Genomic DNA, 18,001 nt, shown 5'->3' on the forward strand with positions numbered 1-18,001 from the left:
AAAAAAAAAACTTGATTGTGCATATACGCGCACAATCACAAAGGTGGCAAATTGTTGGACATCTTCCATTGTTGCTCTTGTTTACATTGGATTTATTAGCAGGGTACACTGTGTCATGCTGCTATGGTGTCACACTGTTACTTAACTGATGTGGCCATCGGCATCCGGCTTACATGCTGCCTACCATGAGGGGGAATGGTTGGCTGACAACAGGACCAGGCTTAACCGAGCCAATCTCTACCAAACCGTTGATATCTAACCTGGACTGCTTGGTGGAAACAAGCTTATTTAGCGTGTTTAAAAGGCACTTGCAAACTAGCATAGTGTTACACACAAATGGCTTCGGTCATTGTGGCACGGAGGTGCAAATGAGACAAATCGTCAATCCAACAATGCCGTTTTTGGGCTTCGACTTTTTAACTGGGGCTGTTTGTTTTTTTTTACCAGCTATGCTGGTCATGAACATTCATCTCCTGTACTCAGCTCTATTTAAGTACTCATCCATTTACCTTTTATCCAGATGAGAGTGCAAGGAGGCGGTTGTTGCTTGCATCCAGAACATACTGTTTTGGTTGTGTTGTTTTAGTGGTGAAAGTCTTTTGGACAAAAAATGAAAATGCATTTTTGGGTCATTTTTGTCTGAAAGTTTTTCAGTGACCAAACTTTTGGTGCATCTCTAATATAAAATAAGGATGCTGGGCGCTCACATTAAAAATGTGCAGTTTTTCACCTCTCTAAATGTTCGTACTTTGGAGAAATCCCTTCCCCTTAGCGCAGAAACTGATTAAAACACTCTGTTTTGATATTAGTAGAGATCTTCATGAGATCTGTACAAGACTCGCTGAAATTATGATGTCATCGCATTGGGATTTTTTAATTGGTTCATGACACATTGGATGAGTGGGCCTCAAACACTGAGGTTTGCCCATCACTTCACCTCCAAGTTTTGGTCCTCTAAATGAAGCCATCCCTGTTTAATTTACTCAACAAATGATGAAGTTAAGACTACACTATATTTTAAGTTTAGATCTCTGCTAGTAAAAAGGTCTATCAGTTAGTCAAATTAGACCACTGTTAGATCCTGGAAGAATGTGATTATAGGATAGAATAGTGAATTCTTACAGGAAGTCTTAGACTTTTTCAACAGATCGAAGCTGAGTTCAATTTTAGCACACCGAAACAGCAGTTGGTGATAATAAGTGAAAACAGAAACCTCTGTATGAGCAGTGGTGGATAGAGGCTCTCCTTTCAGAGGTGAAGTGGTCTGTTTTGAGTGACAGTATGCTTACACACCTTTAAGAGCTCTTCATGAACCAGCTTTAACTAACTTGATGTTCTTGGTTTTTGTAGGCCGATGGAGCAACCTCTTCAAGCTGCCCTACAACTGGATTGGAACAGGCCATGTAGTTTACAACGGAGCCTTCTACTACAACAGAGCCTTCACCAAGAACATCATCAAGTATGACCTGAGGATGCGATACGTGGCGGCCTGGACTCTGCTGCACGACGTGGTCTACGAGGACACCACCCCCTGGAAATGGAGGGGCCACTCAGACATCGACTTCGCAGTGGACGAAAGCGGCCTGTGGGTGATTTACCCTTCAATAGACTATGATTACAACCAGCAAGAAGTGATTGTCATCAGTAAACTAGATCCAGGAGACCTGTCCTTGAAAAAGGACACCACCTGGAGGACAGGTCTCAGGCGTAACTCCTACGGGAACTGCTTCATCATCTGTGGTGTCTTGTACGCTGTTGATGTGTACAACCAAAAGGAAGGCGAGGTGAACTATGCTTATGACACACACACCAACACTGAAGCCATTCCACGCCTGCCCTTCACCAACGAGTACTCCTTCACCACCCAGATTGACTACAACCCCAAGGAGAAGGTGTTGTACGCCTGGGACAATGGTCATCAGCTCACTTATCAAGTGAACTTTCTTGAACAGTGAGACTCACTACAGATACACTCACTAAAGGTCTGCCAGTATGGCGCCTACATCAGAAGAAGACACTCAGACTTGACCGTGTAGAAGCAGCCATACTGGACTCAGCAGGACAAAGGATGAACCTACACCAGCCTCCACTACCAATGCATGATATTTAAACAACTGACCTCACAGCGTACGGATCATACAGGACTTGAAATGTGTTTGGGATGTGGCTGTAAGATTGGTCTGAAGGATCAGCAGCAGACAGTGGAAACCATCTCACAGGTTGGGTTAAAGCTCCAGAGGAAGAACTTCTGAAGTCAGAGAGATTTCTTTATATGTTGATTAACTAGCAGACAAATAATGGAGTATATATAGTTTGTAACACAGTGTTGATTTCTGGATCCCTCAGATTACATTCAGCAGTAGGCTCTCTTGAGTTTGAAAGATCCTCAGGTCAGTCAAACGAGGTTGTTTCAGTTTCAGCCTAAAAGTAGATAGAGGACTCACTCCTGTTCTTCACTGGTGCTGTGTCCTAACCATATGTTTCTGCAGTGTAAATGTATTTGTGTAACTCACATTAGCTACAGTTTAAAGTCAGAATGCAGTCAGAAAAGATTTTGTGATTAAGTTGAAACACAAAAGGATCACTGTAAACCAAAGGTATTGTTTGTAAACAGAACTCCTCCACCAGCAAAGTAATACGTGGGAAACCCACACCGACACCGGTCAGCCTGTGTGAAGTGGTCCTACATGTACAGCCCGTGAGGCGATGGACAAAGATCCTTGTGTATCTGTGTATCCACCACAACTACAGGAGGGTTTTGGGGGAGCGGCAATGACCATTTTCTGACTTCTATATTTGCTTCTATACTTGGTGAGGGGGAGCTATTAAATATGGTGGCCAGTAGGTGTCAGATAATTTGCAAAAGCCGCAACATGAATGCAAAAGCAAAAACACAACGGAAGTTAAAAGAGGTTAGTTACCACAACGGACACAGAAAAGTTCTTTTTTTAACTTCAGCTATGATAACTATAGCTTTGTAGGATGTTACTTTGTGATATCCCTCAGAATTTATATTTCTATTTTTACTGGTAATGTGTCATCATATATTAAGCTTTATGAACCAGTCGCATCATATCATTAGCATTATAGCTATATTTATCACAGATTTAGTTAAAAAAAATACGAAAAAAAAACTAATTTACTGAGTTTCACAACTTTTCTGTGTCAGTTGGCCCATTTATGCTCAACGAGCCTTCTGTCCGTGCTCTCTGTTCATTTAATCCAAAATTCCAGAAAGCCTATGGATCTTTAAGGACCAAACGGAGCAGTACCACCAGAAACCAGGGGGGCAGCGTTGCTTCTACTACCCCATACGTAGCTTTAGTGAGACACAAAGAAGAAATAACAATGGCGGCACTTTTGAGATGTATTTAACAGCCTCACCAACCATCGCCTCCTACAACTCTGCCTTCATTTTTGTTGTTTACGTTAAAAAAACATTTGCAATACCTCCTCCACAGTTACCATGTCTGATTTTGAGTTTGTTGTTGACATTAACTCTGACTCTAGGCTGTCTCCTGCTGGATGTATTGGTTAACTACACTGCCTATGTAAGGGACACATGGAAGTATGTGAGCAATGATGCTAACAGTGTTGGAAAAGGATGGATACACTTTCCTAAGAAAAGGGAGGAGAAATGGGCCTTTATGGTTAACTGACCTCTTCACTTCCATTATGTTGTTGCTTTTGCAAATAGTCTGACACCATACTGACCATCGTCAATAAATTATGATGAAAAGCTACTTTTACTGAAGTACCTGCTACACATAAAGGGCACACAAACTGTTCATTTTAACACTCAGATTTACAGTCACAATTAAAGTTTTAGCCACAAGCCACCAGAAAGCTAGCAACAAACCATCTTCTAGCCCAGTGTCCTACTGTGAAACAACTGCAGGTATTGAGGTTCAAGTTGCCATGGTGTAGGTACAATTCTGGGAAATGCAAGTCAGTATGCAGAGTTTGATCTGAGGCTTGGCTGTAATTGAGGCTCAACTACTTCATTCCTATATTAACTTTAAAGTGGGGTAATTCTGCTTTCCTATTGTTCAAACATGGATATAAAGTAACAATTCTGGATATTCAGATTAAACCTGTGCAGATTTTCAAACCTCTACATATTCGTATGTCGTAGAAATCCCTGAATCTGACTGTAAAATGATCAAAACACACTGTTCTTAAAACAGCACCAGATCTTTATGAGATTATCACGAGATTTACTGAAATGACGACATCATTGCATCAGGATCTCTTAATTGGTTCACAACACATTGCAGGTGCAGGTCTTAAACATCAAGTCCTAGCCACAGATCTGCCCCTGAAAGGCCTACAGAGCGCTGTCCAATCAGAGGGAAGGGGGTTTTGGAGCAGGTAGCCTTAAAGAAACAGCAGCGAAAACAAAGTATTTCAGGTGGAAGCTGGAATCAAGGGTTTTCTTAAAAACCAACAAAAGATAAGTAAAGATTTTTTTTTTAAGCTGTATTATGCGTAGCTGCTACAGGGGTACCAGTGGGACAATGTTAAGCCCAAAAAGAGAGACGAAACCAGAATACACACTCTTTAAAGAAGAAATTTACTAAATGACACAACACCAGAATTTATAATGTGCCCGTGGTAAACTAGTAGGTAAGCCTTGAAGCCAGCTTTGAGACAAGAACACAAATACTTTTCACCAAACTTCTTTAATTTATTGTTCAAGTCATGGCCCAGTTATTAGTTACTGTGTATCCCTCAGTGATGGTTAACAGTAAATAACACAAGTGAGTGGAAAACAACTTCAGTGCTTTACTTGAATGTGTACTCTGTTTTCTAAGTTATGATTTTTAATAAGCTAGTGTCAGGAAATGCAGCAGAAGTTTTATATTCGCCTTCAGCTTTGGTTGTTTCATTATTAACAAGCATCACATTTCACGTCCTCTTCCCTTTTATTTCTTTCCATTGAACAGCCTTCACACAGTGTATGTCACATTGAACTCAGCCAATAAGATCCTTCCTGCCTCTGTAACATTTGTAAACAAAAGCCCTGTTTTCACCAAGTGGTCCTTTATGGTTCAGTACAGTTTGATACGGGTTGGATTGGTAAAGCCTGGTCCTGGTCCGGGTCCACAGCCAACCGAGCCCCATCTTGGTAGGTGGCATGTAAGCTGAATACTGACAGCTATGTCAGCAACATAATAGCGTGACACAGTGTACCCTGCTAATAAATTCAACAAAGGAGAAAAACGTGACAAAGCAAACAAAAAGCAATGTTGAAGACATCCAGCATTTCATCTTTTTTGTGATTGGCATGTGGCTCTTTGTTACAGAGAGCAATCAAGCTTTGTTTCAGAGAAGACTGTGTGCCGCCAGGAGAAATGCAGCAGCCTCTGTCGCACAAGTGACGATTCTTTCAACCAATCAGGGGACAGCAGTGTTTCTGGTTCCACCTTCTGGGGTTGGATTGGTATGTTTGGTACCACAACAGAAGGGTACCAAACAGTGTTGACGGTACAGGTTGGTAATTTAGGGACCGGATTTTGTCAAAGATAACGCCAAGACATGCATGTACAAAGATGAACCAAACTGAACCGCTTGGTGGAAACATCAGATATCGTTTCACACACTCATCAACTCCATCCTCTCACCTCACACTGATCATAATTCTGCAGTGATCATTACTCCTGCCTCATGATGTTACCCTGTCTTTACCTTTGATATTTTAAGGGATCTTTGAGGGATATGATAAGAACCACCTTAAAGTACGTGCCTCTGAGCTTCATATTTCATATTTACCTGAATTAATTTGAAATTATGATAGACCTTTTTAATCCCCATGCTTCTTGTAATAAATTGTCTTTGTTGTTGTACAGAGTATGCAGTTTCTTATTAATACATTTCATAGCAAATTGAAATTCTCGAGTGTTTGAACACATGTATCTTAACAAGTCAGGCTGATACAGAAGGTGTTGTGTGCCATTAGTTATAAACACTGTAAAACATAAATATCTTAATGACTGTTACAGAGGATACTCTGTGTACGTCTGAGTTGAGACAGCCATAACTAAGCCCTAAACACTAACATCTAAAAGTTTTAGAAAATAAGCTGAGTCATCACAAAGAGTTGTATGTTAAACATGAAAAACAGTGGTGGAAAAAGTAGTTTCTGGACACCCTTGAAATTCAACATAGTCTAAATTTTTTTGTCATATTTCTTGGTGAAATACCAAGACAAATACAAATTATATTTTTTTTGTTGATTGTTTACAAGAAAACCTATCGAAGGTTTCAGTGTGTCAGTTCTCTACACTGTTTGGACAGAGGAGATGAGTGAGCCGATGTGTAATGATTTCAGACATGATGGAAATAAAAAAAGGATGATCCTGCTGAGTAGACCAATCACAGGGCTTGTGGTCTGGATTGACGCATAGTAACATAGTTCCACACCAGGCTATGTATTTCTATATTGATAAGGGTCCACGCAGACCTACAGCAGATATCATCAGATCAGTGCACAAGTATGAACCAGGCCTTATGTAATCATCAATTGATCCTAGATAATTCTTTCAACTACTTTCTGCCCAGGCTCACCAATTTTCATCAAAGCCTGTTAGTCAGGATGCTCTTTAGTCAGAAAATAAGAAGGCTTGTTTGTCAGATAATCAGGAAGCCTGTTAGCCCTACTTCATGCTTGACGCATCCCTGAGGTCTGCACAACTTTGTGCACAATTATGACATTATTTTAGCTGCCTTGCCCCCTTGCACAATCCTTTTTGAGTGGGAAACTTCAGAAAATTTCAAACTTCCATGCAAATACTCTGGGATGAACCTGAGCACCTGGTGTGTAAAGTACAGAAAATACTGGCACCACACAGAGATCACTATGATAATTGTGTGATGAACAGTTCCTGGCGTGAAATTGCAGTGAACTCAGCAGAGAAGATGATTTATAAAAAAAAAAAAAAAAAAAAAATCTTGAAAACAGTGTCAACAGCTTCCTATTCTCTGGTTTAGTTCTGTGTTTAGTACTGTGATGGTCATTCGCGGTACACCGCCCCCTGCAATTTTGGAATGGACGCCATTCAAAGTGTTAAAGTGTCAAAGTGTCTCTCATGCCGAATCTGCACGTCTCATTTCCATGTGTCACATTCACGCGTAAAGCATTATAGAGTCTTTAGTCAGGAGGCCAGTTAGTCAGAAAATCAGGAGGCACTTTAGTCAGAAAATTAGTTTATATCAAGTTGATATTCTTTATCTTCAGAGCTGCAGGAAATTTCTGGATAAGAATCATTCATATGACATTTACATTAGGACAAATAAAACTGTACAACTCAAAGATGAGAACTTTTCACAGGGGTCTTGAGGTGAGTATCAGAGTTTGAACTGAATAAAACAACATTATGAAATGATGACCCCTGAGGTAACATGAGAGCAGCTGGTGTGCTGTTTTCTGTCTTGGAAACCACCCGTGACTCATAACCATGTTAACACGCTTGTTCTCAAATCTTCAGGAGTGCTCTGTGGAGTTGATTCATAAACGCTCTCTGATTTATATTAGAGTAATTTGTTCAAGTTCAAATTATACTGTCATGAAACGTAACACAACACTTGAAACCAGCTGTGCCTGTGCAATGAAATAAACTTGTATTGTTAAAGTATGTAGTGAGTTTTATAAATCAGCCCCCTGTGTCCCACTAAGCACCATGGGAGAGCTGGACTGGCCTCATAATGAACGGTGAGTCAGATCTTCTGATTTCTGGATAACAAAGCTCTCATGAGCTGCATTAAGATCTGGTTCAAAGGTCGCCGTGCTCTGCTGAATGTCGCTCTCGAAATACACCAAAAGGAGCAGCCGGGGTCATGGTAACAAGGGCATGGCTGCCTGATTTCCTGGCTCAGCATTTGAGAGTCTTGGACTCCAGCTCCAAGTCGAGCAATTCTGCTGGGAGGCATCAGGAGAGCTGAATAGAGGGTGTGCTGGACCCATGTGGTCCTCATTAGGGAAAATCAGCTCCTCAGTTCTTAAAAAAGGTTAGCTTTGTTCCTCTTAACATTTGAACACCCAGATAATGATGTTCATTAATGGTCAAGGCGAGCTGTGAGTCTGGAGAGGGCAGCACTAATGGTGTGTCCTGTCCTGAACTCTGTCACGAAATGTTGACATGTTGATGTGATGGAACAATGATGTCCACGCTAGCTGTGGTGATGAACACTGACAATTCACATGACCTATGCTGCTTCAGTCTCAGGGCCTCACGGTGAACACAAAGCCTGTCCTGTTGCTAAATCAGGGCTCGACTTGATCCTGCTCACATCAGCAGGGCCTCCTCTTCATCACCATCATCGTGTACCTTCGTGTCCTCACAGAGCCGCCCATGTAAAGCCTTTGTCTCCACATTACGTGCCACTGTGAAGCCAAGACCTGCATTGTTGAACCGTATCATTAATGATCATAAAGTAATTGGGTTAACAGAGGAGAAGACTTGTTTTCACACTGCAGAAAGAAAAAGAGGGGATTAAACATCTGACTGTGAATCTCTGACTTTTCTTCGGTGGTGAAACTTCATTTGAGGACATGATTTTCCCAACCAAGCTCCAACATTTAGGAACAAACCAGCTCATTCTTGCTTTTGCTATTTGAGCCTTGATAACAGAGGGAGGTTGGGGTATGCACTAGCTTTAAAAATTTAAAAAGAAAAATGCTGCATACGGATTTTGACTCAGAATCTGATCATTGGCTGAAACTTGGGCATGTTTAATGAGCTGTGCAAACTTAAAAGAAGTAAGAAGAAAGCAAATACAGACTGAGACTGCCTCGCCACCTTCTGGCCCGCAGTCTCTTACACACACTGTCTTAAAGACTTTTTTTTTAATTAAATGGAGATCGACTTGAAACATTTGTTTTTTTTTGGTTCAAGACAACTTTTCACAAAATACAAAGCACACTACAGTTTGAAACATGTCATCAACCAAACGTTGTTGTTGTAGTTACTGGTTTAATGTAGCACTGGTGCTATGATGTACCTGTAGGCTAACATGACAACAAGTAAACACTGTCAGTTTGGATGTAGTTTAGTAGCAATCTATATTTAGCACAGCTGATGGCCCAATGTTCTGAGACATGTCTGCAACGTGCAACGTTGCTAAATCCTGGTTATGTCCTGCCAACATAACCTCACTCTTCATTTATTGATAGACTCTAAAGTTTGAACAGACCACTGCAGAATAACTGCTGACTGTGGGTTGGAATGGACATTAGCACTAACAGTTTAGCTCCTGTGTTAGCCTTTAGCTTGTGCTCTATCTCTCTCCAGTTTATCTTTCTTCTGCTCTTCTGTCCTTTTTCTGTCTGACAGTTAGGCTCCAGTGTCCACCATCACTACAAAATTAATCACAGAAATCTCTCTTCTCACTACTAAACGTTGTTAGCGAGTGTGGTGTTGCCATGGAGACCTAGATGTGCCAAAAATCAAGAACACACTAGAAGTAGTATTTTGAAACAACCTGTAACCTGTATTATTGGTGCTGATAATCTCATTTGAAAGTGTGGATTACTATCAGGCATGTATCTAGAAAGGAAGATCACTTAGAAACTCCAGACTGCCCCTTTCATTCTTGGTGTCAGAGATTTAACAAGGTGCCGAAAACATTCCTCAGACATTTTGCTCCATATTGACAGGATAGCATCACACAGGAACTGCAGATCTGTCAGCTTCAGATTTGTTGGTAGGTTATCCTGCTGGAAGTAGCCATCAGAAGATGGGTACACTGTGCTCATAAAGGGATGGACATGGTCAGCAACAATACTCAGGTAGGCTGTGGACTTTAAACCATGCTCAGTTCATACTAAGGGGCCCAAAGTGAGCCAAGAAAATATCCCCCACACCATTACACCAGCAGCAGCCTGAACCGTTGATACAAGGCAGGATGGATCCATGCTTTCATGTTGATGACGCCAAATTCTGACCCTACCATCTGAATGTGGAGCAGAAATCCAGACTCATCAGACCAGGCAACGTTTTTCACATCTTCTATTGTCCAGTTTTGGTGTTGCTGTGTAAATTGTAGCCTCAGTTTCCTGTTCTTAGCTGACAGGAGGGTCACCCGGTGTGGTCTTCTGCTGCTGTAGCCCATCTGCCTCAAGGTTGGACGTGTTGTGTGTTCAGAGATGCTCTTCTGCAGACCTCGGTTGTAACCAGTGGTTATTTGAGTTACTGTTGCCTTTCTATCAGCTCCAACCAGTCTGTCCATTCTCCTCTGACCTCTGGCATCAACAAGGCATTTTGTCCCACAGAACTGCTGCTCACTGGATATTTTCTCTTTTTGGGACCATTCTCTGTAAACCCTAGAGATGGTTGTGGGTTAAAATCCCAGTAGATCAGCAGTTTGCCAAACACTCTGACCAGCAACCATGACACATTCAAAGGGTCATAAATCACCTTTCTTCATTCTGATGCTCAGTGACTGGCTGATTAAAGTATTACAAAGATAACATGTTTTGATTTCATGTTTTATCAATAAAAATGATTAATGGATTGATTTATTGACATATGTGTACAGTTGATCATCACTGAAGGAACAAATGATGGTGAAAATTTTGTTTCACTGTAAGTGGAGTTAAAGTTTTTTGGCTTTTACTTCAGATTTGCTCAAAGGCAGTACAGTGTGATAGTGTTACAGTACAGGACCCCTCACAGACCTCTGCTGTGTAAAGGTCTTTCCATAAAGAGAACATTCCAAGGAACCATCCCAAATTTACAGATACACACCCAGCGATGAATCAATTCATCCAGACCTCTGTGTGTAAGTCCCTGTATAGACATAAAGTACCTGCACATCCAGCCAAGAAGAAACAAACCCTTTGGTGTGGATTCAATCAGACAGTCTCAAAGTTACAAAAGAGGAGGTATAAAAGAGTTGTACACCATCTCCTTTCTAGAGACAGTTCGGTCACTGACTATCACACAAAAACCTCAGAAAGCTGCCTTGCTAACACTAGCTGTATCCTGTTTGAGGGTTTGCAGCCTTTGGAGGACCCGGCTTTCGTAGCCTGCATAGACCGGAAAGGCCAAACTGAATTGAGACGGTCTGATCTACAGACCATTTCCTGTTTGTCACTCTTATTGTCACACAGCGCTGCCCTCACCTGTCAGGCTAACATTACTTTTCAAACACACGTAAACCAAAACCTCACATTTAAAACAGAATGTTGTTTTTACTACTATCATATCTTTTTAAACTTTGCTTTATTATAATTAGTCATTCACTTTCTAACCACTTATCCTGTTCAGGGTCGCGGGTGGCTGGAGTCTATCCCAGCTGTCATCGGGCGAGATGGCGGGTTCACCCTGGACTGGTCGCCAGTCAACCACAGAGCTGACACACAGACAGACAACCATTCACACACTCACACCTATAGGCAATTTAGAGTGTTCAATTAACCTGATGAGCATGTTTTTGGACTGTGGGAGGAAGCCAGAGGACCTGGAGAGAAGCCAAAATGCAAACTCCACACAGAAAGGCCCACTGGACAATCGAACTGGTGACCTTCTTGCTGTGAGGCTGCAGTGCTAACCATTGTGCCACTATGCAGCCTCTATTAAAATTATTTATTTATTTATCTGTTTTCTTTATTGATAGAGTATAGAGTCACCATTTATGTGAGACTTGAGCAACAACTTACATTTTCAACGTTTGAACCAGTGCTAGAGGGGATGATAGATAAAAAAATTATAAAACACAAGGTGTTTTAGTTTTAATTGCTTTTTCAGAATACTGAAATAATTTAGAATAGAATAGAATAGAATAAATACAATAGAATAGAACTTTATTGTCATTGTAACGACTACAACTAAATTGAAGTCACAGCAGCAATCAAGAAAACAAAAGCGAGAAAGTGTATAGAAAGTACAAAAGGTCCAAAGGAAAAAAGCACGATGCCACTCTGCCTTCCAGCATTCCCTCTGCCGCTGGGCCAGCACGGCTAGCTCGTCCATCCCACTGGAGATAGATCCCTCATTCCCGACAAAGATGGATGGAGGGACAGGTCCACCTCCCAGCTCACACCCGAGAACCAGCACGTCGTCCTGACCTCCTCCCCTCACCCCGTGGAAGACACCAGGCCCCACACCAGCCAGCATCAACATGCTACAGGCCGCCAACAGCTGAGTCCACATGCAAACAACGCAGCCACAGCCACATGTAGGATCTCCACACAAACACAGGAGACAAAGCAGCAAAAATTTCACTGAAGTCACAAAAAGTTTGGTGTCCATGACCAACAAATGAGCCATACAAAGTAATGATCCACTCCAAATACAAAGATTACGAAAAAGAGATGAAAAAAATTACGAGAAACAGACAAAGAAGAGAGAGCTGCTGCAAAAGGCAGACATAGCCAACAGGGTGGCGCCTAGCAACAATGTATAATGAATGTATTTAATGTATTTTTGAGTACCCAAAAAACACCAAGTAATTTTTTTTTACCCAGAGAATTTACATTTATGAACATATTTTTTTTTAATGAGAAGATTTATAAAGAACAGTTTGTCCTCAGTGTATTACTTAAAAAAGAGCCAAAACAACACATTCTTCTACAGCAAAACAAAATCTCCTTAAATGTTTTAAAAATATAATCACATAGTTGTTGACAGAAATGGAGGTCGGATTTGTCAACCGCATCGGCTGCATTTTGGAGGAGCCTTTGAAATAGGACAGCCTTCGACACACCGGTCTTCAAATTCAGCCTTCATAGACTGCAGCCCTTGAATTGGGACACAGCTACTGTGTCAAGTGGAATATCTAGCTATTTCCTCAGTTTAGACGCTCTTACACAAGAAACCAAGGTCTAAAAATGGAGACTAAACATACAGAAAGGCTGAACATTACAATGAACATTGTAAAGGTATTTAACAACCCCCTCAGTATATATAAAAAATGAAACAAGTAAAACTGAGCCAAAAGATAAAAAGGTAGAGCATCACACACCCAACAAAACATCCCTCCTGACTCCTCCAATAACCCCCAAAATAAATCCTATTGATCCAAATAACGCTTATTTGCCTTAAAGGGGTAAAAAGTAAATGAGTTGAACAAAATCTTTGAAAAAAAAGTTTTAAAACATAAAATTGTCATTGAGTTGTGATTAAACCAAACTGAAAAGTTTGGCCCTGGTCCAATGAAAGCTTTCTCTGCAGCCAGGGTCTGAAAAGACTTGTTGATGATTTATCATTCTTTGTCTTGTACACATTTTCTGTACATAGACAGGATCTTCACAGACTGGAATAATAAATAAATGAGACTCAGCCATAATAGGACATTAGCAGAACTCATACAAAGAAATGTACACATGCACACACCAGACTCTGCCAGAACCACTCTAAAAGTTTGCGCATTATAAGAAATGATGAGATGACTGGCATAGCATCTGCTTCACTGCAGCCCTGAGCAAAGTTCATAAAAACAGTCGTTAGCCTTCAGCAGCGGGAACCATCCCTCATGTGGAGAGGAGCAGGATGCTGTGAGGGCGAAGCTTTGACTCCTAAACGACACACTGCTGACACGTTCAGCTTCACAATGAAGTGTGTGTAAAGGAAACGGGACAAGTGACAACTTAAGTGCTGTGCTGAACAGAATGAGGAGGACTGCAGCGTGACTTTAATTAAGAGCCTTTGGGCTGCTTCCTGTGACAGAGAGAGCAGTGGGAGGGGAGCGAACAGGATGTAAGAGCAAAGACAGCCAGCATGCTTCACCGTCCTTTTCAAAGCTGCACGGAAACTTCTGCTTGGTCAACCTCCTGTCAACCTCAGGAAGCTCATGTGTGAAATAAAAGCTAATGCATCGATGGAGAAACCCCTAGTTTGTCTGTGGAAGCTGGCACACACTCAGTAGTGTCTCATGGTCTTTCCAGAGGGGGCTTTCCTGAGGCTGAGGGCAGTGACTGCCTGAGGAGCACACCAAAGACCATTGTGGGGAACACAATGGAGGCCTTTGGAAACGATGGAGGAGGAGGAGTGGTTGTGTCGGGACCTCACATCAACATTTTGTTGAAGGGCGCAGACAAAGATGTCCCAAAGCTCCCACAGACTTTGACATGCGATCACGGAAAAAACAGCTCAACAACTGTGAACACAGATCAGTCAGAAAGAGGTGAAATATTCATCATATTCATCCATAAATCATGCTGATGAAGAGGTTAACTCTTGACCCCTCGCTTCATGTTCTGAATCAAGTCTTTTAGATGAGATAAAGAGATAACTGCGAGCCTGGCAAACACAGACAGCCCTAAATAATCCTGCAAAGGGAATTTAATAACAGTCTCCAAAAGAGATAAAAGATAGGTTTGAGCCTTTGGCAAACACTGGAGGCTCCATCTGTTCTCTATGGTGACAGGAAAATAAATCAGTCAACAAAAAGGAACAATACAGCTGCTGCATCTGGAGGAGTGCTCCACAGAGTTCATCTCATGAGGATGGAGCCTTATACCATGATATATCATGATAGACTGAAGACGCTTCACATCCACACACTGCCATGCAGCCATTGATATGCAGTGTGCTGCTCAGCCAGAGCCTGGATTAGCTGCTGCTGCTGCTGCTGGTAGGCAGAGAGGGCATCTGTCCTCCAGATTTCACCCAGAACACTTTCACTGAGACTTTTTGGATCATGCAACTCGTCTGGTGTTGTTTTTCCATGAATGCATTTCTTCACTATGTACAGCTATGTTATCTCGCAAAAGTCTCTCTTCTAGATACACTCACCGACAACTTTGATAGACACACCTGTCCAGCTGCTCTTTAACGCAAATTTCTAATCAGTCAATCACATGACAGCAACTCAATGAATTTAGGCATGTAGACATGGTCAAGACCATCTGCTACAGATCAAAACGAGCATCAGAAATGGGAAGAAAGGTGATTTAAGGGACTTTGAACATCGCATGGTTGTTGGTGCCAGAGGGGCTGGTCTGAGTATTTCAGAAACTGCTGATCTACTGGGATTTTAACCCACAACCATCTCTAGGGTTTACAGAGAATGGTCCCAAAAATAGAAAATATCCAGAGAGCAGCAGTTCTGTGGGCCAAAATGTGGGCGAATGGACAGACTGGTTGGAGCTGATAGAAAGGCAACAGTAACTCAAATAACCACTGGTTACAACCGAGGTCTGCAGAAGAGCATGTCTGAACGCACAACACGTCCAACCTTGAGGCAGATGGGCTACAGCAGCAGAAGACCACACCGGGTGACCCTCCTGTCAGCTAAGAACAGGAAACTGAGGCTACAATTCACACAGCAACACCAAAACTGGACAATAGAAGATTGGAAAAACGTTGCCTGGTCTGATGAGTCTGGATTTCTGCTCCACATTCAGATGGTAGGGTCAGAATTTGGCGTCAACAACATGAAAGCATGGATCCATCCTGCCTTGTATCAACGGTTCAGGCTGCTGCTGCTGGTGTAATGGTGTGGGGGATATTTTCTTGGCTCACTTTGGGCCCCTTAGTACCAACTGAGCATGGTTTAAAGTCCACAGCCTACCTGAGTATCGTTGCTGACCATGTCCATCCCTTTATGAGCACAGTGTACCCATCTTCTGATGGCTACTTCCAGCAGGATAACGCTCCATGTCATAAAGCTGGAATCATCTCAGACTGCTTTCTTCAACATGACAATGAGTTCCCTGTACTCAAATGTCCTCCACAGTCCCCAGATCTCAATCCAATAGAGCACCATTGGGATGTAGTGGAACAGGAGATTGTCATCATGGATGTTCAGTCGACAAATCTGCAGCAACTGTGTGATGCTATCATGTTAATATGGACCAAACTCTCTGAGGAATGTTTCCAGGACCTTGTTGAATCTATGCCACCAAGGATTAAGGCAGTTCTGAGGGCAAAAGGGGTCCAACCCGGTACTAGCAAGGTGTCCCTAATAAAGTGGCCAGTGAGTGTATATGCCTGATCGTAATCCACACTTTAAAGTGAGATCATCAGCAACAATATTACTGGTTACAGGTTATTTGAAAATGCTACTTCTTAGCTTCCTGTTTGAGCAGGCCTGGATTTATTTACAGCACATCTTAGTCTCTATGACAACACCACACCAGCTGAAGAAGTTTAACAGTGAAAAGATAGATCTGTGTTTTTCTCTGCTGAAAGTGATACCTGTGATTAATTTTGTAGTGATGGTGGACACTGGAGCCTAAATGTCAGACAGAAAAAAGGACAGAAGAGCAGAAGAAAGATAGACAGTGCCAACTAAATTCCATCTGTAGTACCGGGTACCGATATGCGTAAAATCAAAAGGTACCATGTTTTGGTACCTAAATGCATCCTTGTGACTGTGAGGAAGTGGAAGAGAAGGTGACTTTTCATGCTGGACATAAACACAGAATTGCAAGTTAATATACTGAGAAATAACTCAGTTCCACTGAAAACTTTTAGATCAACACATAAACCCACACAAAAGTACCAAAAATTGATAACGTGAGTACCAACACTGATTTCCAGGTACCAGGAATCTGTACCCTATCATTCAAATGTGAAGGGTATGGAGCTATTGTTATAGCAAAATCATTTGTGTGTGTGTGTGTGTAAATGCATCCACAAATGTCTGAACTGATACATGAATGTGTGGGTCAATCCACAAATAAGTAAACAGATTAGTAAATGTGTAAAATATCTTTAAATGTGTGAACAAATCCACAAACGTGTGTGGATTTTTGTGTGTGTGGGTTACAATCGGGCATGTATCTAGAAGGAAGACTTATTCAAGATCACTTTCAAACTCCTCACAGCCCCTTTAAGCTGGAACACTCGAAATCTTACCAACTGATAACTGAATAAACTTGATTACCAAGGAGCACTGGAAATTATGGGTACTCTGGAAGTTATTTCTGCAATCAGAAACAAGAAATGTACCAGGACAGCTAAACTTTCAGGGTTTCTATACTTTAGTGAAACGTCAAACAAAGCTCAAATGTGTCAATCACAAGTAGGAGTACTACAATAACTCATAACTAAATCAGTTTTTATGACAAATTTCTTTGACAAGTGACTTATTTGACATACTATAGAATATGATATTCACTTGAATAGTAAAGAAAAGTGTATTCAGGAATATTAAACACAATAATAAAGCCTGGGCTGCTTTTAAGCTTTGGCTCAGGTTGTTGTTACAGAGGCAGTCTTCTTTGCATCTTTCTGTAAAACACTTTGAAGTTCCTGTGACACTTGCTTGGATCCTCCATTTTTGAACTTTTAACCATCAAAAATTGTCCATTAATGCTAATGACACCAACTCCTCCATAGCTGTGTCCCAATCCAGGGGCTGAAGACCAATCACATCACAGCAGTGCGTCTAAGGGCTGGCACACATCACAGGATTCTCCAAACCTTCACACATTTAGAGAGCACACAGTTGGTGATTGCAAAGACCAGATCACACAAGATTTCTCTCTCCTGATCTTATAGTGTGTGGTGTGCACTCTGGAGCAAAACACACTCTAAACCATTCTTCAGCAGAGAATCAGCTTCTTCACGCTCAATATTATCCCATTCCCATGCTATAATTCTTGCTTGGTAAAACGTGACTTCAGTGGAAACAAACATGAAGGACAAACGGAAAAAAAAGGAATAATGGTTGTTTTCAGGCTATCATGTCAGTATAGTTTGATTTATTTCTGCACACTCATGGCATGCTTTTATTTTGAAGTCACTAACCCTTGTCTTTGTTTTAGATGTGTTCCTATATGCCCTACCCCCGATTGATCCTCCCCACCTGTTTCCCTTATCCGGGGGTCGGGTCGTGAAGGCAGCTGCCTAAGCAGGAAAGCCCAGACTTCCCTCTCCCTCACTACTTCGTCCAGCTCTTCCCAAGGGATCCCGAAGCGTTCCCAGGCCAGCCGACGGACGTAGTTTCCCAGCGTGTCCTGGGTCTGCCCCGGGGTCTCCTCCCGGTGGAACATGCCCTGAACACCTCACCAGGGAGGCGTCCGGGAGACATCCTCATCTGATGGCAGAGCCAC

General features: G+C 41.8%; 1 protein-coding gene across 1 annotated transcript in view; it reads left to right on the forward strand.

The window, feature by feature from the left end:
- Window positions 1-6,514, forward strand: part of LOC141790958 (olfactomedin-like protein 2A) — a 49,781-nt gene extending 43,267 nt beyond the window's left edge. Inside the window, exon 8 of the mRNA XM_074671125.1 lies at window positions 1,351-6,514. Coding sequence (XP_074527226.1) covers window positions 1,351-1,955 — 605 coding nt within the window. The 3' untranslated portion in view covers window positions 1,956-6,514. The remainder of the gene's footprint in view (window positions 1-1,350) is intronic.
- The last annotated feature ends 11,487 nt before the right edge of the window (window positions 6,515-18,001 follow it).

The sequence above is a fragment of the Halichoeres trimaculatus genome, unplaced genomic scaffold (assembly GCF_033239565.1).
Source record: "Halichoeres trimaculatus isolate MK-OKI-2021-1 unplaced genomic scaffold, fHalTri1.1 fHalTri1_scaffold_5, whole genome shotgun sequence".
NCBI lineage: Eukaryota > Metazoa > Chordata > Actinopteri > Labriformes > Labridae > Halichoeres > Halichoeres trimaculatus.